Source organism: Mobula hypostoma, chromosome 11, assembly GCF_963921235.1.
Source record: "Mobula hypostoma chromosome 11, sMobHyp1.1, whole genome shotgun sequence".
NCBI classification, from domain to species: domain Eukaryota; kingdom Metazoa; phylum Chordata; class Chondrichthyes; order Myliobatiformes; family Myliobatidae; genus Mobula; species Mobula hypostoma.
In genome coordinates, this window is record NC_086107.1 from 53477757 (window position 1) to 53500110 (window position 22354).

The 22354-nt window shown below is 41.5% G+C and overlaps 1 protein-coding gene across 6 annotated transcripts in view; it reads right to left on the minus strand.

The window, feature by feature from the left end:
* Nucleotides 1-22354, minus strand: part of LOC134353740 (guanine nucleotide exchange factor for Rab-3A-like) — a 61606-nt gene that overhangs the window by 34780 nt on the left and 4472 nt on the right. For 3 of the 6 annotated variants that reach the window (XM_063062058.1, XM_063062054.1, XM_063062053.1), the window contains exons 2-5: nt 5388-5643; nt 1619-1714; nt 1274-1351; nt 417-632 (exon numbers count right to left, since the gene is read on the minus strand). In XM_063062058.1, coding sequence (XP_062918128.1) covers nt 417-632; nt 1274-1351; nt 1619-1714; nt 5388-5573 — 576 coding nt within the window. In that variant the 5' untranslated portion in view covers nt 5574-5643. Of the gene's footprint in view, nt 1-416; nt 633-1273; nt 1352-1618; nt 1715-5387; nt 5739-7185; nt 7268-22354 lie in introns of all 6 variants that reach the window. The other 3 variants (XM_063062056.1, XM_063062055.1, XM_063062057.1) reach the window with 2 other exon arrangements.

The window sequence follows — 22354 nt, forward strand, 5'->3', positions numbered from 1 at the left end:
TAAGCTCCACCTGTTCTCACCAAAGCCTGTTAAACCGAAGTCTAACCACTCTAACACTCCAACAATAGCTGCTCCCGTTCTGATCACACCTCCCTTCTTTTATTGGCTCAAATAAAACTCATTCCTGGTGAGACTTGTTCCTTTCAATTGGCTCCAGCCCTGCAACAATGCCTCACTCGCAAACTCAAAGACTATATTGATACAACAGTACAATACCATTCTGAGGAACATGTACTTTGACTCACTTGATAGGTATAGAGGGAGACACAGATTTAGCCAGCAAACAGAGAAATAGGCAGAGGAACAAGCTGGCATACAATAAGACTAGCAGGTTTACTGATAGGCAAGCAAGAGGAAGAGACAAATAAGAGACAAGGAATAGACTGACAATATATCAAATATATTTTTACACTTACCTCCCTACTATCCTTATTTATTGTCTGCAACTGAGCATTCTGTGTGGCTGCTGTGACGATGGCACTGCTCATGCTTTTGTTGCGACCATGGCCCTTTTTAAAGACGGCTTTCGAGGGATTCTGGAGCTGTGGATGTAGCTCTCTATTGGGAGATGATGGTGTCGATGTAATAACCAGTGTCTTCAATGCAGTCACCTCTGCCAGTAACACATCAATCTAAGTTGGGAAAAACAGCAACTTTTCACTCCCAGGCAAAATAACAGAAAATTACTAAAACATGTGATAGCTTGTTTGTGTGGGTTTTTTTGTTGCACAATAAGGTGAAGTAAACCAATGGTGAGGGATGAATATTTTTATTTCAGCCAGCCACAGGTTCATTTTATAACCACCTATCTGAAAGAAAAGTTTAATCTCAGCTCTCAAGCTCAAGGAACATCACCTCATTTGTATGAGTACAATGGAGATATCCAGACTCGATACTAAATTCTCCATCTTCAAGTAATTCACTCCTTCATTCTACCAATACAAGAACTGACCATTATTGTCTATCATCACTTTGGCTCAGTTTTCCTTTCTATTGATATATTTTGGCCTGATGAACATGTCCCACAGCCTCAACATTAACAAAGAAGCACGTGCTTAGAGCTATAGAGTCATACAGCACAGAATCGAGCCCTTCAGCCCAATTCATCCATGCTGACCTGGATACATGCTAATCTCATTTGCTTCTAACTGCCCATTAACTTAAAAGTAGGCAAGTGTATCATGAACCATCCACGGTATCGATCTTTTTAAAGCTCCCTACAGGACAAGCCAATCCGCAAGGCAATTATGGGTGAGAGATGAAGTTTGCCTACCTTCCCCTGTGCTTCTTTAAGCTGCTTCTCAGCTGCAGCTTGTTTAGTGTTTGCTTCTCTCACCATCTTGTGTGCTTCCTGGTTACATGAAAAAGAGAAGTGAAAGAATGGTAATAGTGAATGGTTATTCTAGTTAAGTAGTTTACCATTTTAGCAGCCAACACTGAAATCAACCCCATCTTCATTAGTGGAGCCATTCATTTTCTGAATCAGTGACCAAGGAAAGAGTCTCTTGGCCACCTCTGATGGGACAGACAAAGTAAGGGGACCTCATACATCAATTGAGCAGGGAAAATAGGCCTCAAGCAGCACCTGATTGGAAAGTGACTATATTGCCAGCAGTACCTCAAAGAGACTAGCTGTCAGCTCTTCCAGCTCCTGCTCCAACTGCTCCCGCACTTTAGACAGCTTCTCACATTCTTCATCCTTCAGCTTCAGCTCCTGGACAAAGAGCACCATAAAGACATGTCACACGGGTGATAAAACTTCCCTCCACCACTGGTTGAGTTACTCAATGGCTCCAATGTGAATTCATCATCTAAAATCTTCCCAAGTGGCACAGACAAGGAATATCTGTGGGTTCAACTCGAGTAATCAATTTCAACACAAGCAGCACCTTTGTCTCGTGAGGCAAGTGTAATGGAGAAATTAGCTATTGTATTGTACGTGCACTAGAGCAATTTCTGCGAACACTTTCTGGTTAAGCTTCCATGTTTGTGGACAGCAGGAGAGAATAGGAACAGGTGCAGCTGCAATGTGAAATACTCAACAATAATCAGTATCTGAACTAACTCTGATAACTGGGCATCTTTAATGGCATCTGTGAACTATGACCCAGCATCGCTTAAGTACCTGAACAGGAATGGAGACAAACAGGGAGACAAAAGAATAAAAGGACCAGTTAAAGCTATTTTTACTGGTGATTTCCCATATCCAAGCTTATATTAGATTCCATTAGACATTATAATACACAATGTATTACTCTACTTTTAATGGAGACCCACAAAAAAAACAAATAACTACAAAAGGTTAGTTCTTGTAAAAGGGCATTTTTTAGCTCAAAGGCTAACTTTTTATAATAATCATATTTATCCACAGATTTACAGCAGCCTTAAATCATCACTCCTTCCCCTGAAGAAATGCTAATATCATAAAGTTTAGAGTAAAGTTGGGCATGGACAAAATGGGCTGAACGGCCTCCATCTGTGCTACAAATTTCTCTGATTCAAATGGTTAACTGTCTTCATCACAGTGACATTTTCAAAGATTCCTCACTAGTGGTCTGCAGCTGTGCTATTGGGTGATATTTTCAAATCCGATGGACTCATTTGCACATCTACATGGACATCCAAAAGCAAAATTATTGTTGATGCTGGTTGTGCATCAAAAACTGCAATGGTTAGTTAAAGCTAACAGACGGTCTTCTCTCCTGCACCATTGTAGAGAGTCACTTCCCACCTTGAAATGCTATTCAGTGTAAATAATGCATGATTTGGTAAGGTGGTAAGCACCACAGATAATCCTCCTAGTTATCTCCTGTTCAAGATTTGTCACATCAATATGTGAGCAGCTCAAAATTCTATCACTGACAAGTCAACTGCAAAGATGGATTTGGATGGTTCCCCATTGTAGGTTGAACCTGGAAGATAAAAATGCATGGAATTCAGGGTAAATTGCAAGTTGGGACTTGGAACTGGCTTGCCCACCGAAGACAGAGCAAGGGTTGAAGGATATTACTCTGGTTGGAGGGTCTATGACCAGAGTATTTGGCAAAGAGCAGTGCTGGGACCTCTGTTGTTTGTGCTATACATCAGTGATTTAGATGAAAATGTAGCTGGAAGGATTAGCAAATTGACACCAAGATTGAAGGAGTTGTAGACAGTGTAAAGGACTATTGAAGAATATAGTGGGACATACACTCAGTGGCCACTTTATTAGGTACCTCCTGTGTGGTCCTCGGTTGCTGTTGCCCATCCGCTTCATGGTTCAACATGTTGTGCATTCAGAGATATTCTTGTGCACACCACTGTTGTATTGCATGGTTATTTGAGTTACTGTCACCTTCCTGTCAGCTTTCACCAGTCTGGCTATTCTCCTCTGACCACTCTCACTAACAAGGTGTATTCACCCACAGTACTTCCATTCACTGTTTTTTGTTTTTCGCATCATTCTCTGTAAACTCCAGAGACTGTTGTCTGCAAAAACCCAGCAAATCAGCAGTTTGAGATACTCAAACCATCCCGTCTGGCACCAGCAATCATTCCATGGTCAAAGTCACTTAGATCCCATTTCTTACCCATTCTGATGTTTGGTCTGAACAGCAAGTGAACATCTTGAACAACTTGGCCGTGCCAGGATGTTTTTATGCGTCGAGTTGCTGCCACGTGTGTGACTGATTTAGATATTTGCATTAACGAGCAGGGGTACAGGTATACCTTAGAAGCTGCCACTGAGTGTAGTTCAGTTACAGATAAGGGCAGAGAAGCGGCAGATGGACTTTAATCCAAGAAAGTGTGAAATGCCACACTTTGGGAGGTCAAACGGAAGAAGTGTACATTTATTGGCAGTCCCCTTATAAGCATTAAGGTTCAAAAGGATCTGAGGATCTGGGGTCCAAGCCCCTGGTTCACTAGAAAGAGCTACTCAAATGGATAAGGTGGTAAACAAGCTGCACTGAATGCTTGCCTTTACGTGCAAGGCTGCTGAGTATAAGAGCAAGGAAGTCATGCAGCAGCTATATAAAATGTTATTAGACCCTACTTGGAGCATCGCATGCAGTTATGAATATCCCTCTATAGACAGGATGTGGAGATTATGAAAAAGGTGCAGAAGATGTTTACCTACAAAAACAGGTTGGATATACTTTGGTTGTTCTCCTTGAAGCGTTGAGAGACTGAAGGGAAGCCTGATAGAGGTTTTTATATGACAGTCATGGGTACGGTAGACATCAGAATTCGTACCACAGGGTAAAAATATCAGACACAAGAGGACACACACAAAATATTGGAGGAACTCAGCATTTTCATCTATGGAAAAGCGTACAGTCAATGTTTCCGGCAGAGACCCACCAGCAGGACCGCAGAAAAGAAGATGAGGAGAAAGGGTAAGAAGGTGGGGGAAGGGGAGGGAGAAACACAAGGTGATAGGTGAAACCGGGGGTGGGGGAAGAGGTGAAGTAAAGAACTGGGAAGTTGATTGGTGAGAGAGATACAGGGCTGGAGAACATGGAATCTGATAGGAGAGGACAGAAGGCCATGGAAGAAAGAAAAGGGGTAGGAGCACCAGAGTGAGGTGATGGGCAAGTAAGGACATAAGGTGAGAGAGGAAAAAGTGGATTGGGGAATGATGAAAGAGGGGTATTACCAGCATTTCGAGAAATCGATGTTCATACCATCAGGTTGGAGGCTACCAGACAGAACAAGGCGTTGCTCCTCCAACTGACTGTGGCCTCATTGCACCGTGGAGGAAGCCATGGACTGACATGTTGGAATGGGAACGGGAGGTGGGTTTAAAATAGGTGGCCACTGGGAGATTCTGCTTTTTCCAGCATCGGCAGATTTTCTCTTGTTTGCGAGAAGACACAAGAGGATGCAGTTTTAAGGTTAGAGTGGGGAAGTTTAAAGGGAAAATTTGTTTTTACACAGAGAGTGGTATTTGCCTGGAATGGATTACCAGGGGCAGCAGTGGAATCAGACAGTTCGGTAGAGTTTAAGGGGCTTTTTGATAGACATACTAATATAAAAGGAATGGAGAGATATGGATGATAAACTGGAGGAGGACAAATTGGGATCAAGATCAGCACATCATGAGCTGAAAGGTCTGCCCAGTGCTACTCTGTTCTCGATGTTCTACTTCACAATATCCTGTTGCCTCGTTGGTGGCACTGCTGTTGACTTTGGCACCAATTCAATGGAGCACTATAAATTTGCATAATTGCACATAGGATTTCCAAAGGTTTTGCATCAATATAAAGTACCTCGGCTCACAAATCCATTTAATTTATGCTACTCTTAGACAGCTTCAGCATCCACTCCCTGACCCCGACCCACTACTTCCTGCTGCTCATCTCAAAGCTTGGATCTTCGCTGTCTGTTACCAGAGAGTACCCACTTACCCTCTGTGCCTTTGCCAGCTCCTCCTTCAGCCGTTCTGACCCTTTCTCCCTTATTTCTACCGAGGAGCTCCGTAACCGGGAAAGGTGATAGGCGTTGCGAAGCATCTCCTCGCTCATGGGCTCAGAGTTCTCCTGTTGAGCATTTGCTGTCTGCTGCTCAGGCACAGCTTCATCATCCAAGGGCATTGCTTCCTTCCAGGTGCTAAGAGTTCGATTACCGGAGAAACACTGATTCCCAACAGTTTGCTTCTGCTCCCTGGTGGAAAGATAGAGAGGAATCTTTGTGATGTATCCAAGCCATTAGGGTGAACCAGTCCACTCCAAATAATGATATTGCTTCAGGAATAAAATCTGAAAAAGACAGAGAAAAGACATTGGACGAGAAATGAGAAGGGTTGGGATGGATGGCGCTTGGAAACAAGGAGAGCATCCACAGGAAACTAATGCAGGGGATAAAAGAGAAGAACCAAATGGGTGAGATATGATGTAGAGAAAGAAAAATAGAGATCTCTAGCGATGGGGAATGAGGAAAAATGAAAAAAATAGGAATAGAAAGAGATGGATTGAAAAAAAGATCTGAACATAGCTAAAGATTGTCCTCACACTACTTGGCAAAAGATTGCAAACTATTAGTACATTTCTGTAAAACAGCAAAGGTAAAAGTAGATAACATGTTATTGGAACTAAGAATAACCTCAAGAAAGAGGAAATTATAACAGCTTTTCAATACAAGGTAAGTAAACACCACTGGTATAATGGATAACTTGGAGACCAAATGACAGGGAAGCAGTGTCCTCCTAGGATTATAGAACCCTGGTACTACCTTCCCTATTTCAGCTGTGGCAACTTCCCACAAAAGTGGAAATTTAAGAACGTTGTGAAGTCATATAACCACATGGCCCTTAAACACATTCACGTAGGCAGTGACATTGCACAAGGTATTCCACCATTGGGACATCACAGCTCCAATTACATAATCACAGCTCCAATTACATGTAATTGTCCTCTCCAGTCATATTTACCATTACCATTCCTTTGAGCATCATGCTATTATTCAGCATGGAATATGCACTGCATAATCATATTTTCAATGCTTTTTGTTCAATTGTATCCAAAATTAATAGGTTTTCTCAGGCACATAGAAACACAAGATATGTAATTCATATATAATGCAAACACTTTACTGCCAACTTAAATTATTACAAATCAGCTGATTAAACAAAATCTATCAACCTTTTGCCCTCAAAACAATCTGTGTTTTGTCAAAAGTCAGGATTTCACCAGTCATCAATTCAAAACATCAAAACTAGCAAATTTCTTGTTCAGTTTTTCCAACATATAATCTGCAAATCTTTTAAACTCAAACGCTGTCATCCAATTACCAGTTCTTTAGCTCTTCTTATCTCCTACTTCATGCAATCTCAGAACTTTTCACCCTAGCTTCTCAATTTTAAAAGACTGATAAAACCCTGGGAACAGAAACTAGAATAGATAAACTCTACATTGATATGTTATTCAATGAGCAACTGACTCCAAATAATTTACTTATCTATCACAACTCATCCACATCAAATCCCGTCATCCTACTGGTATTTAAGTGTTTCTTGAGTCATTCTATAGATTTTAATCACAACAGGCAAGGAAAAATACAAACTGACCCAGGAATGTATTTATTCAAGACCTTAAATACATCCTCCATCATTTGTCAGTTGTTTAGGAAAATATTGTACTTTTGTTTATAATTTTTTAAACTTAGAGTTAGAAGGAAAGGAGAATGTAGAGTTAAGACAGGACTAACCATTTGATGATGTCTCCTTTGTAATATTACTTTGCAATCTGTGTACTTCATTGTCTGAGATGAAACAGGTGATAAATGGTTCCTTGAAGTTAAAAGAAATGTGAATAGAGTTATATAAACGTTAGTGACCAGGAGAAGATGGAGGCTACAAAGATGGCCAAATAAAACTCCATGCTCCATCAGGCAGCTTTTCCAGTAAGCTGAGTGCTGTAGCCCACAGGAATGCAAGATCTCTGAATCACAGTGAAAAATCAACATTTTCAGGATCACTGCACTTCCCAGGAATCTGAGCCAGGAGGATTGCCAATATCAGCATCAACAGCTTCTATTCTGCTATAGTGTGGGAGGCTCGGGCCGGTTAGACATGCTCTGTACTTGAGACTAATAGTGCCTTATTTTGATTTCAGTGCCACTGTTGCCTAGCTGTAAAAGAAGACATTTTCTGGTTGATCACCCTCTGTTCTTCCGCCATGTGCACCCAAGCTCGTCACAATTCCTATTCCTGCTGACGATGTAATGTCAGAAACAAGCCCTTTGGCCTACATAGTCTCTGCCGAACTATTATTCCACCAAGTCTCACTGGTCTGCACCTGGACAATAGCTCTCCATAACCCTCCCATCCATGTATTAAACCAAATTTCTCCCAAATGCTGAAATCAAGCCTGCTTCCACCACTTCCACTAGCAGCTTGTTCCACACTCGCACCACCCTCTGAGTGAAGTTCCCGCTCATGTTCCCCTTAAACATTTCACCTTTCACCCTTAACCTGTGACCACCAGATCTAGTATCAACCATCTCAGCAGAAAAAGCCTCTTCTAATGTGTTATACTGTACCACTATCAAATTTCCCCTCAGCCTCCTACGCTCCAGGGAACAAAGTACTAACCTATTCAAACTTTCCCTTTAACTCAGATCCTCCAGTCCCAGCAACATCCTTGTAAACTTTCTCTGCACTCTTTCAAACTTATTGATATCTTTCCTGTAGGTAGGTGACCAAAACTGCACAGAAAGCTCCAAACAAGGCCTCACCAATGTTTTATACAACTTCAACATAACATTCCAACTACTGGACATTATACTTTGATTTACGAAACCCAGAAGTTCTCTGTGATGCTACTTGCAAGCAATTATAGATCCATATTCCCAGATCCTTTTGTTCTACTACACTCCTACAATGCCCTACCATTCACTGTGTTGGTGCTACCCTGGCTCATCCTCCCAAAGTGCAACACCACACACTTGTCAGTATGAAATTCCATCTCCCATTTTCAACCCGCTTTTCCAGCTGGTCCAGATCCCGCTGAAAGCTTTGATCTCCTTTCTCGAGAGTTCACTACGCCTCCAATCTTGGTGTCATCCACAAATTTGCTGATCCAGTTTACCATGTTATCATCCAAATCCCATCGATTATTGGATAGTCTGCGATATAGTACCATTACCATAGCTATCCCCTTCTTATCTCTCAGTACCACCCATAAAGCCTCAGTAGGCCAGCTCTCCAGTCTGTGCTGCCCGAGAACTGCTGTGACATTTTCGCTAAAAAGCAATGCCACCCCTCCCCCCTTTAATCCTTCCCACTTTATCATGTCTACAACAGAACCCCAAAACGTTGAGCTGCCGGTCCTGCCCCTCCAGCAATCAAGTGGCACTAATGGCTACAATGTCATAATTCCACATGCTGATCCGCCATACCTACAATACTCCTTTCAGTGAAACAGGCATACCTCAGAACATTATTGCCACTGCGCTCAACCTTTCGATTCCTGTCTTTGTATGTAGGTTAAACAACATCTTCCTCCACAACCACCTCACTACCTGTCCTGGCACTCTGGCTCCTGTAGCCCTGAAACTCCAGTTTAAACCCCCAGAGCAGCACTAACAAACATTCCCAGCAAGGATATAGACCCCCCCCCCACTCAAGGTGCAAATTGTCCCATCTGTATGGATCCCATCTTCCTTGGAAGCGGCCCAATGATCCAAAATTTGAAAGCTTCTCTCCTGCACTAACCTCTTCACCATGTACTAAACAATATTTTCCCATTTCTGGCCTCACTAGCACATGGCATGGAGAGCAATCCCAAGATCACAACACTTGATATCCTGTCCTATTACTTTGCATCTAATTCCATAAACTCACCTTACAGGACCTTGTCACCCTTCCTATGTATGCTGTGGTAGCAACATGGACCATGAATTCTGGCTGCTCACCCTCCCACTTAAGAATGCAATGGACTCGATCTGCAACGTCCCTGACCCCGACACCTAGGAGGCAACGTACGATTCGGGAATCTCATTCTTGTGCACAGAACCTCCTGTCCGTTTTCTTAACCGATGAATCCATTATCACTACAGCTCGCATCACCTCCTCCCCTTCCAAGCCACAGAGCCAGACTCAGTGCCAGAGACACAACTGCTGTGGCTTTCCTCTACTAGGTCATTCCCAAACAGTATCCAAAGCCGTACACTTGTTATTGGCTGGGATACCCTGCACTGACTGCCTATCCGCTTTCCACCTCCTGAAAGTCTCCCAGTTGCCCGTATCCTGTACCTTGGGTGTATCTACCTCCCTGTATTGCGTGTCAGATGACTCCTTAGACTCTCCAATGATCCAGGGCTCACCCAGCTCCATTTCCAGTCCCCTCTCATGGTCTGAAAGAAGGTACAGCTGGATACATTCCTTGCAGATGTAGATGTCAGAAACACTGGAGGTCTCCCTGCCTTCCCACATCCTACAAGAGGAGCATTCCACTACACTGCACAGCATTCCCACTGCTCTAACTATGCAATAAGAGAAAGGGAAAGACACACACACACACACACACACACACACCAGAAGGAAAGAAAGAAAGAGAAATAGAAAAATCTAGCTACAGCCTCTGCTGCAAAACCTCAAGCTCCCCACTCTAACACTAGCTTACTCCAACAATGGCTGCATCCACAACTGCTGCTCCGTTTAAACCCACTTCTTTTTATTGGCCCTCACCTGCTGCCTAATTACCCCGCAATCTCTGGCATGCAGAACGTCCTGACTGGCCCTGCTTGCTTTCTCAAACCTTGCTCCCACAACGCCCAATCCAACGGCTCCTTGCACTTCCTGCCGCACAGAATGCCACCACTGGCCCTGCTCGCTTGCTCCCACAATGCATCTTTGCTGGGCTTACCCAACATTTTCATCAAACAACAAGCCAGCAAGATTGTTACATTAATTATTTCAAATCTAAGCAGCTCTGGCAACTGTTCAAATTAGAGAGAACTGGTGTGGGAAATTTGAGTACCACCAGGGTGGTGTAAAGTCTTTCAAGAGGGTCAATATATTAAAAATGATTCAAAGTATAAAAAATGTTAATTCAAACCATATGCAGCTTAGTCAGGTATGCAAAATTGCATTCCTTCTATTTTAAAATGCATGTTAGATTTTTCTGTAAATATGCACCTTCATTATTTGTTTTGTTGGTCACCATCATCTGATGATGTGATCCTTTGCTATATTTTGTGGATGAGAGAATAGTTCTACGGTAGTGGGAAATAATTTAATAAACAATTGATCAATAGAATTCATTACTTTAGACATTAATAAAAACTATCAGAACTAATGAAAATACTGTTGAGGTTAGGTAGAACTGTGACTTCATAGGAGTAATTTAATTTTACTTTGCTCATTATAACTGATAGCTTCGCTCACTTCGACCTTTCTTGGAATTCAGAGACTGAAGGACATTACTAACATAACCTACCTGTATGATACTTGAAGATTTACTGAAACACCAATGATAAAATGCAGTACTACTCTAGCTTAGCATTATCACTTAACTGGCAAGAGAAGATGTCAGTCATATTGGCCAATCCAAAAGGAAATTACTTAGGGTAGGACAAAGGCTGAAGTTGCAGGTTACTTCTCAACCATTCGGTAATGAGGCAGTGGCAGGTGACCTTAACTGTCAAAGTTTATGCATCCATATGACGTCACTGCTAGCGCCAAGTTTCGTTAATTAACTGATTCCCAGGAAAAGTGCAGAGCCTATTTCTGAAGGTCAATGGTAGAAAGGTTTGCCAAAGCCTGCCGATGTGTTGATTTCCAAGTTTGGATGCCTTCTAATCTTATGCCTGCCTCATTTTTCTTATACCAATCAAGGACTAGTAGGTGACATGTTCAAATCAAACCCACAATGAACACAAACCAATGCATGACTTTCACTTAGATATCAAGGGAAGCTCCATTGACTGCCCAAGATAGGTGAACATAGGTCAGCAATCTTTTCACTGAGAATTGCAAAAAAAGTGTCCATTCCCCTCTTGAGAAATGGGATTGCTTGACATCACCTAAATATTTAAAACTTTGCATTACAAACTTCCTCACAGCGTTGCAAATCCATCAATGAGAAAGAGATCCTTCATCAAGCAAGCTAATGCTTTTTCAAACCATTGCTCATGGATCAAAAGTGCATACCACTACCAACCCAAACACTGACCTTACACCCCAAGCAGAACCATACCTTTCCGTTGCTCCAAATTCACAGTCCAATTTAATTATGATCCCTTCCATAATTCAATACAATCCATACCACTCCTCTGCATCTCTCCTAATTGCCATTTCCTGTACCTTGTAATCTTTAATACCATCTCCAAAAGTCCCCTACTGTGACATTCCACCATTGTTGCTTTTCCATCTTATAGCCTGCCAAACTGGCCAGACAGACGGGGACACTGTAAAAGAATTAATCAGATAGCACACTCCAACCCTTATTCCCAAGGAACATGCCCCAGACAGTTTTTCACTAGAAATACTGGGACCCTTGTTTCACCAGAACCATGTTTCCATGCCATATATCTTGTTAAACTGTTGTACATTACAATAGAAAATCCAAGGCTATGGGCATCATAATTGTTCAATTTTGGGGCAAAGGAGGTTCCTGGTAGAAAGGTTTTTGGAAAGATTGAAGTTATAATGTTGAGAAAAACAAATCCCCCAAGAAATAAAAAAGAAAGCAATTTTATAAAAATACCTGCAAAAATAAGCAACAAAAATCAAAGTCAAAACACCTACATTGTAAAATTGAAGTACTTTATTAAAGTCCATAAATCCTTTAACCAGTTCTGGAGTGTAGCCAAACTGAACATTCAGGGATGCATTCCTGAATATCTGGAAAATTGGAATAACCATTAGCATGAATGGGAGCATTTGGTTTGATAGGTGGGGAAGAGGTAAAGGGTAAGAGTAATGAGAAGTGATAAAGGAAATATGGTGGAGAAAGCACTGGGCACGGGAACCTTAAATTATGTAAACGGTGGAAGATTCTTTAATGGAATAAAAAGCTCAGCATTAACATAAAAAAGCAATCTGCAAACAGATTATATATGTTTTATTTTACAAGTTCTGTTGTAATTTTTCTCAATTGATCTTTGCATTTACAAAACATCCCAAAATAGCAGCTAGAGGAAAAAAATGTCACATGACATGATCAAACCCCTTGCAATATGTCCTGTTAGGGTTACAAACATTAAGCTAATACCAGTAATTGGCTGGATTGATAATCTACTTCAAATTCATTTCCTCAATATGCTGAATTATAAAGTAGTAAAATAAAATGGGATTTACAAGGGTATTAACAATTGAAGGGTTAATATTTACAGGATCAAGGGGAAAATCTAATACGGCTGAGACTGGTTATCTATGTCTTATCTCTAGTGTCAATTTTGACCTGTTCCCAGAATATGCATTTACCTAGGTCATGCTTTACATTCAGATAAAACTCTATCCTGATTATTTCCTCCCATACAGCACAATATTGAAGTTAATGGATTTCACTATAATAATTAACGAATATCAGTAACTTGAAATAGCAAGAATTTTAAAACCCATTTTGTAACAGTTATTGTGGAAGCCAGCACCAGGATTTTAGAAAATTTAAGATCTTTGATATGCATGCCTTGACTTTGGCAAGCTGTACGGTCAGGAAATTAGCATAATACGCAAAAGTCAAGGAAGAATTGCAAAGCTCTAAAGTGTTAACAATTAAATATATGAAGTGACCTCTTAACCAAAACCCCAACAAACCTGCCAACAACTAAGGATCTCTTACACAAGTTTGATGCAGGTCTTCATCCTGTTGTTTCCAGTGCATGATCCACACACAAATATAACAAACGTTACAGGAAATCAAATAAATGTTCTGGATTCACACTTGGAATTTGTGATTAAATGAAATAAGTAATGCAGATTACATGATAATATAGTTTAAGCCAATTCACAATCAAAACTACAAATAGGAGCTTAAAGAAACCTACACTATTCTCAAAGGTCCATTTATTATCATAGTATACAACTCTGAAATTCTTCTTCTACAGATAGCCACGAAACCAAAAGAATAGCAGCACAATCACCAACTCCAAAATCCCTACTCCCTGCAAAAACACGAACAAAGACGGAACAGACACATCGACCCCCAAATCCCCCAACATACACAAAAAAAAACAAGATAGATCAGGTGAAAAACACTGAATATATACAAAAAACCACAAGACTGAAGAAAAGTCTACAGTCAAGACCATATCCAAAATGCAGAAAACCTGGGCAACATTCTCTAGGCACGGCGGCAGCCTCTCCCCTCTCCGGCAGCAGAGCAATCTCCCAGTGATCAAAAGGCAGTCTCCCTTCTCCATAGCAGAATGATCCCAACAGCGATCAAAAGGCAGTCTCCCCTCTCCAGTAGCAGAGCAGTCCTGCAGTGATCAAAATACAGTCTCCCTGTCTCCCTTCTCTGTAGCAGAGCGATCCCACCAATGATCAAAAGGCAGGCAGCTGGCACTCACCTTCCGCAGTCACCTCAATGTTTAATCTCCCTCGTTGCTTTATTAAAACAAAATGGAGTGGAACACCAGCTCGCAGCTTTCTTGCCACCAGCTTCACAAACATAGCCCCTGCCTCCCGGAATCCCCTCGGAGACTGCAGAGCGGTGAAACACCCAAATGACCTCCAAACTGCAAATCGCAGTCTCCAACGGTTCCAGAGTCACATTCAAGATGAAAAACAAACGTAAAACACAGAAAAAGAAGTGAAATAAATAGTTTCATAATCTATCCAGAACTTGTCAACCAAAGGAGTGCTTTACTCAGGCACCATCTTGAGCGGAAGACAGGAAGGAATGAATATTCTCTTTCAAATCTCTAATTTTTTTTAAGATTATGAGAACACTCATTCCTCTTTATTGTCATTTAGAAATGCATACATGCATGAAGGAATGATACAATATTTCTCCGGCGTGATATCACAGAAAACAAGACAGACCAAAGACTAACACTAACAAAACCACATAATTATAACATATAGTTTGTTTGTTTTTCCAGCATCATTGCTGATGCTTTTATTCATTATAAAATATTTATAACATATTATAACATAATTATAACATATAGTTACAGCAGTGCAAAGCAATACCATAATTTGATGAAGAACAGTCCATAGGCACAGTAAAAAAAAAAGTCTCAAAGTCCCCGAGTCGATTGACTCCCGAGTCCCCGACAGCGGCGGCAAAAGGGAGAAACTCCCTGCCATAAACCTCCAGGCACTGTCAACTTGCCGATATCTTGGAAGCAGCCGACCCCGAGTCCATCCATCCAAAAACTCCGAGCTTCCGAGCAGCTTCTCCGATACAGCCTCCCGAGCGCCATCCTCTGCCGAGCACCTTCGACCTCTCCCCGGCCGCTGAACATGCAAAGCCGAGGATTTCGAGGCCTACAGCTCCAGAGATTCTGGTTACCACACAGTAGCAGCGGTAGCAAAGCAGACATTTCAGAAGTTTTCCAGATGTTGCGCTGTGCACTCACGTCTGTCTCCATCAGATCAGAATTGTGCACGGTCCCCTACTTGACAGATAACAGATATTCATCACCGGAGAGGCCGCGCGCTGCCGTCGCGCCGCCATCTTCTCCCTTAAATTGCTTTTGCCTTATCCAAAGTTAAGACCTTTAGAATCCAAACGCTCTTCCCAAATCTTTGCAGCAAATTATATCTTAGTCTCGGCAAATATCTATGTTTCCTTTTCATTAAAATGAGCTGCTACTGTGAAATGTGATGTGGGCAAACCAGAAGAAAAATAAACCCACAAAAGAATGCCTGTCTGTTATGCAGATCTAAGGATTAGGTGAAAACATTAAACTTGAGAAAAGAAAACAAGATCAGATTCTACAAGGTTGCTTTGAAATAATATTTTGTCTTGTGACCAGAAAAGAGGAGATTTTTCAGTGGTATGTAGAAAATATTCCATTGAAACTATTAATTTAACTTCACTAACAAAGTGAGACTAATTAGTCATATCTAGAAAATATCCAAGGGCACTAGTCCAATTTAGTCTGTAATTTCCATTTCTTCCCATTATTATACTTATTCTATACTGTAAATCTTTTCCCCATCTTGTCACACATGACAATTGTTTAGTCATTATTCTCCTTTGAATCAAAAGGTAACACACATAGTTGGTGGTTGGTTTACAGTCTTTTACAAATGGAAAATGGAAAATGCTCCTGTAGTCAGTGAGCTTCCAAAATGTCCAGTTTTAACTAAAGGAACACATGAATTAAATCCAGCCGTTTCCTTTACATTCCAGATGTACAACGAGCTGATTTCCCAAGGTGACACTCATGCTGGGTCAGAGAATTCAGTATTTTATTACAAAACTATGCTTGTCTAAGCAACATTACAAATTTTGCTGATACAGCAAATGGAGGTTTGAATCCCATGCCTGACCATTATTCTGTGAAATGCAAAATGTCCTTTCTCCAATTCCCTTTGTTTATTTACTTTCCCTTCTACTTCTTACCGATTGTGTCATATAACTTAAGCCCACAAAATCTTGAAGCTTCACGGGGAATTTCAGGCAGGACATATAATCACCAGCAAAACACATATAAAGAGCAGTACAGAAAGACAGCGAAACAGTAACATGTCCTTTAGAACCTGGGCATTACAAACAATTTCCAAGTAGTTTCACGAACACGTTACTAGAGTCCTGAGAGGTTCCAGAGGCACTTGTTCTTTTTTTTAAAAAATCCTCCTATATATGTTCTTTTACGCTACGATGCAGTACCACAATACTGTTCTCCTTTACGACTTCTGGCATTATTAATCCTTCTTCAAACTTCGGGTTCTGTGTTTGGGCATGTCAAAGAAAGATTCTGACAGTAATTACTACATTTAGGGTGATAAAGACGTGAACTAAGGATGCTGTAAATGCTAAAGAGGGTTCATCATCTAAATGGGAGGAATCTGAAGAACAAGATCAGTCATCCAGTAATGGAAGCGTTGTTAAAGTAATTAGCTCAGTCCGTTACAGGCATGCGTCACACTGGCACAAGTGTAGACTGTAAGTACCAACAGCGAACAGGTCCCTGGCACCGAGTCGGACTCTGTAGCCCAGAAGAGAAGTGGGGGGGGGGGGCGGGGAAGAAGAAGGGGAAGAATAGGAGTGTAGTGCTGATAGGGGATTCAATAGTTAGAGAGGCAGACAGGAGGTTATGTGGATGTGAAGGAGATACCCAGATGGTATGTTGCCTCTCGGGTGCCAGGGTTAGAGACATCTCAGATCTGTCTACATGAGACTCTACAGCTTTCTAAAGGGAGGGGGAAGGTGAGCAGCCAGGAGTCGTGGCACCAAACATATAGGTAAGAAAAGGGATGTGACCCTGCAAAGAGAATATAGGGAGCTAGGTAGAAAACTGAAAAGCAAGATCTCAAGAGTGATGATCTCTGGATTGCTGCCTGTGCCACGTGCCAGTGAGGGTAAGAATAGGACAATTTGGCAGATGAGCGCACGGCTGAGGAACTGGTGCAAGGAGCACAGTTTCAGATTTCTGGATCATTGGGATCTCTTCTGGAGATAGGACCTGTACAAAAATGGCATGTTACACCTGAACTTGAGGGGGATCAACAACCTTGTGAGCATGTTTGCTAGAGATGTTGGGCAGGGTTTACACTAACTTGACCAGGAGATGGGAACAGAGTGATAGGGTTGAGAATGGGGCAGTTGGTATACAAGAAGATGCAGTCTAAAGTGTGACTGTGAGAAAAGATAGGCAGTTGATAGGGCAGTCAGTGGGATGGGTTGAGGTACGTCTTTAAACCAACTAGTAGGGAGGTAGGTTCAACAGTCTGGAAAAGTGAGGATAAAGTAAAAAGGAAGGACAGTGCAGAAAAGGTTACAAAAGTCTCCATAATAAATAAAAGACAAAAAGTTTAGAAAGGGACAAAAATTTTTACTTCCAGTAACACGAAAGCAAAATTTAAAAAGGTGATGAATACAGGGCTGAAGGTGTTATTTTGAATGCACACAGTATACGGAATAAAGCAGATGATCTTTGTAGCACAGTTGGAAATAGGCAGGTATGATGGTGTGAGCATCACTGAGTCATGGCTGAAAGAAGATCACAGTTAGGAGCTTAACATTCAAGGATACACATCATATTGAAAGGATAAGCAGGTAGATGGGGAGGGTGGGGTGGATCTGTTGGTAAAAAAAAAATCAAATCCTTAGAAAGAGGTGATGTAGGATTGTTAGATACAGAATTCTTGCTGGTAAAGTTAAAAAATAGCAAGGGTAAAAATACCCTGATGGGAGTTATATACAGGTACAGGCATCCGTACAGTAACTAGGATGTGGGGTACAAATTCAAACAGGCAATAGAAAACACATATAAAAAGGGCAATGTTACAACAGTCTTGGGGGATTTCAATATGCAAGAAGTTTGAGAAAAATCAAGTTGGTGTTGGATCCCAAAAGAGGGAATTTGTAGAATGCCTATGAGATGGCTTTTTAGAGGAGCTTATTGTTGAGCCCACTAGGGGAAAGGCAATTCTAGACTGGGCATTGTGTTATGAACCAGATTTGATTAGGGAGCTTAAGGCAACGGAACCCTTAGGAGGCAGTGAAAATAATATGATAGAATTCACCCTGTCATTTCAGGGGGAGAAGATAAAATCCAATTATCAGTATTACAGTAATACAAGGGGAACTACAGAGGGATGAGAGAGGAACTGACCAAAGTTAATTGGAAAGTGACACTACCCGGGATGACAGCAAAACAGCAATAGCTGGAGTTTCTGGAAGCAATTCAGAAGGTGTAGGATTGGTTCATCCCAAAGAAGTACTATTCTAAAGGGAGGCAGAGGCAACTGTGGCTGACACGGGAAGTCAAAAACAGCATAAAAGGACGAGATGACATGTATTACAGCAAAAATTAGTGAGAAGCTAGACAATTGGGAAGCTTTTAAAAACCAACAGACAGAAACTAAAAAAAAGAGACAAGATTAAATATGAAACTAAGCTTTTTTTCAGATATATAGATTAAAAGAGATGCAAGAGTAGATAACAGACCATTGGACAATGATGCCGGAGAGGTAGTAATGGAAGACATGGAAATAACAAACCAACTCAACAAGTGTTTTTGTGTCAGGCTTCACTGCGGAAGATACCAGCACTATAGCAGATATTCAAGAAAAGGCAGCTTTGTGGTTAGCGTAATGCTATTACAGCAACCAGGAACGGGGTCCCATTCCCGCTGCTGTCTGTAAGGAGTTTGCATTTTCTCCCCGTGACTGGGTTGGTTTCCTCTGTGTGCTCTGCTTACTCCCACATTCCAAAGGCAGAGGGGTTAGTGGGTTAATTGGTCACATGGGTGCATTTGGGCAGCGCAGGCCTTTTACGGTGCTAAATCTCTTATTATTTTTTAAAATTTAAAAAATATAAGTAAAGTCTAGGAAGTAATTTGAGGCTTTACAAGGCATTGGTAGACCACACTTGGAGTACTGAGAGCAGTTTTTGGCCCCTTATCTAAGCAGCAACCTGCTGGCATTGGAGAGGGTCCAGAGAAGGTTCATGAGAATGATGCTGGGAATGAATGGGTTAATGTATGAGGAGTGTTTGATGGCTCTGAAGTTGAGAAGAATGAGGAGGAATTGTACTGATACCCATCAAATACTAAAACGTCCAAAGCAACACACACAAAATGCCGGAGGAAATCAGCAGATCAGACAGCATCTATGGAAACAAGTAAAAAGCTGAGAGCCTTCAACAGGACACCCCAGATAAAATGGACATGGAGAGGACCTTTCCTGTAGCAGAGCAGTCTAGGACTAGACAGCACAGCCCAAGAATAGAAGGACATCCCTTTACAAGAGAGATGAGAAGGAACTTCTTTAGCCAGAGGGTGGTGGATCTGTGGAATTCATTACCACAAACGACTGCAGAGACTAAGTCATTGGGTATATTTAAAGCTGAGTTTGATAGGTTCTTGTTTAGTAAGGGTGTCAATGGCTATGGGGAGAAGGCAGAAGGATGAGGTTGAGAGGGATAATAAATCAGCCATGCTGGAATGAGGATCATGCTCGATGGGCTCTTATACCTCGTGGTCTAAAATAATAGGAGAGGATCAACAAATCCATTCATTAACTGAATCCCAAAGACCTGAGCTTTCCAGTTAAGTGTCACAGTCCTCTCCCTAAACCTAGCACTCAAGATCGGCAAATAGCAGAGACCGGAAACAGAATGTAACATTTTGGCCAGTATATCTTGGCACCACAGAAGCCAGTGCATCAACTGACAGTCATCAGGAGAGCAATGAAAGAACTTAGCTTGTTGACAGGAGTACCAGATTGCAGATGGTGAGTAATTATTCCCAGTTGTGAAAACAGACCAAATACATTACTTTTTAATCATCAATAAGTTGGATACATACAATACTAACTGCCCTTTCAATTTTGTTGTGACTGTCAACCTGCAGTACATCATCTCACCAGCTAACTGAGAAAGCAGCAGTGCAATATTCAGAGAGACATCTGATCCTCTGTAGTCATTGGTATGATGTGTCTGTTGGACTTGGCTCTCATTTTTAAAAAAAAATTAACTCAGTCAAAGCCTGCTTCTCATTTAAATATTTCTGGACATCTGACACTCTAAACTCCGTACAGATGAGTGCACTCAGAAGAACAGATTAGAACAGCACTTCTTTTTCCAAATCCCTAACCACATTCAAAAATAATACTGGGCTCAGCAGCATTGAGTGTAGTTGCATTTGGCCTCAACTCACATCCTTCCCTCGAAGGGCAAAGAAAACACAGAAATCAGAACTTCTCTGTTTCATCATCACTTTCAATCAAAATATCTCAGTCTTTCACACACAATAAATTACCTACAAGTGCAGTCAAATACACCTGGAACTCACATTTACCAGATTTCAGCATGCTTAATCTCATCTTTCTCTGATCTGTAAGTGCCACTTCTCATGATAGTTCTGTTCTTTTCTCAAGTACTGATCTGACTAGTTCGCTGCCATTAATCAGCCTATTCAACCACAGAAGATACCACTGCAGAAAATTAATTACCTTAATCCAAGTGATAGGCACTCAGAATAGGCAAGAAAAGCATTGCTCAAGTTCTCAAAGTAAATTTTCAAATTATATTTGATTATTTAATGATTTATACTCTTACAATACATACTTCACATAGTGCAAGCGTTTTTGGAATAAAGTGTTAACTGTGTTTTTACCCAATGGGTTGAATTCAGTTTTGATGCACACGTGCTGTTAGTTTCTTTCACAATGTGTCAGTGATGAGTAAAACAAGGACGAGCTGCTTCGTGGGTGTTTGATCTCAATCAGATCACACAGTATATACTGTATGTGCAGAGATGAGATTTATGTACGCACGTGTACTTGCAAGAAACACTTCCTGGGAAAGGCAGAATTTGTTGCTAATTCTGGGAGCATAATTACAAGCCACAATTAAGCAGAATGAAAAGACTAGCCTGTGAACTTTGGGGTCACCACTCGTAACTGTAATTGTCATTCCCTTCTTCCACTCCACTTTAAACTAAGTCTCTGACAAGTTTCCTTGGTGTTATTTTCACCCCTATTCGCTTACAGTTATGGGTGTAGGGCATGTTCGAACTTCAACTTCTCCTGAATAATGGCAGCCTTGTAGGCAAGGGAATCGAATCCACCGGATCCTCACCTTTCTCAAAAGTCTTTCACCACTAGGAAGATCTAAGGATCTAACTGGCTCAGGGACTGTGCCTAAAATGTCTTTGTGTTAGATTAGAACAAGCCTCCTCCTTTCAGTATATGTTACACAGCAAATAACATCCCAGGACTGGTCACTTAATCACATGGCTACTGGAACAAAAGGGTTGGAAAGAGGTTAGAAGTGCTGATGCCCAGTGCATTAGTCTTTAGAGGGATGGTTAGTTGGTAGCTTGCTTAGCAAACCAAACCTCTGCTGCCTGGCATAAACAGACCTCAGTAGTGTTGATGGCTTTGGGAGAGTTGTTGCTGAATGTGGGGGAAAAGTGTTTATGAGTGTCGACGTTTCGTGTCGAGACCTTTGCTCACGAAGTTGCCTGGCCTGCTGAGTTCCTCCAGCATTTTGTGTGTGTCGCAGGTGAAATGTTGCCTCACCTGGAAGAACTGTCTGGGGGCCCTGAATGGAGGTGAGGGAGGAAGTGAATGGGCAGGTGTAGAGTTTCTGTCAGTTGCAGTTACACGTGCCAGGAGGAAGATTAGAGGGGAGGGACGAATAGACATGGAAATCACAGAGGGAATAATCCCTGTGGAAAGTGGAGAGTGGGGGATGGTGAGGGGGCAAAGATGTATTTGGTGGGCATGATCCCACTGAAGATGGTGGAGATTGCAGAGAATGATGTTTAGGATGCACAGGCTCAAGGGGTGGGAGGTGACGATAAGAGGAATTCTATCCCTATTAACGCAGTAGGAAGATGGGGTGAGAGCGGATGTCCAGGAAATACAGGCAATGCGGGTGAAGGCAGCATCAATGGTGGAGGAAGAGAAACCCCATTTCTGGAGGGAAGCCTCACCCTAGGAACAGATGCAGTAGAGATAAAGGAACTGAGATTTCAAGATAGTGAAAATATATTTCCCAGATATATCCTATTATATGATGAACTCCTGGGCCATCTTTCATTGCATGTTTAAATTAGTCATTACACTTCTAAATTCATTACAGTCTCAATCTACCGGCAATTCACACATCTCTATAATATTCCACATCTTAAATGTATACTATATTTTCTGTGCATTGTTGAATATTTGCTGTGACGTTGTTTAAGAGTTCTACAGTCATGGTGTGAGCTGGAAGAAATGTGAATTCAGCGTTTGTCCTGATGA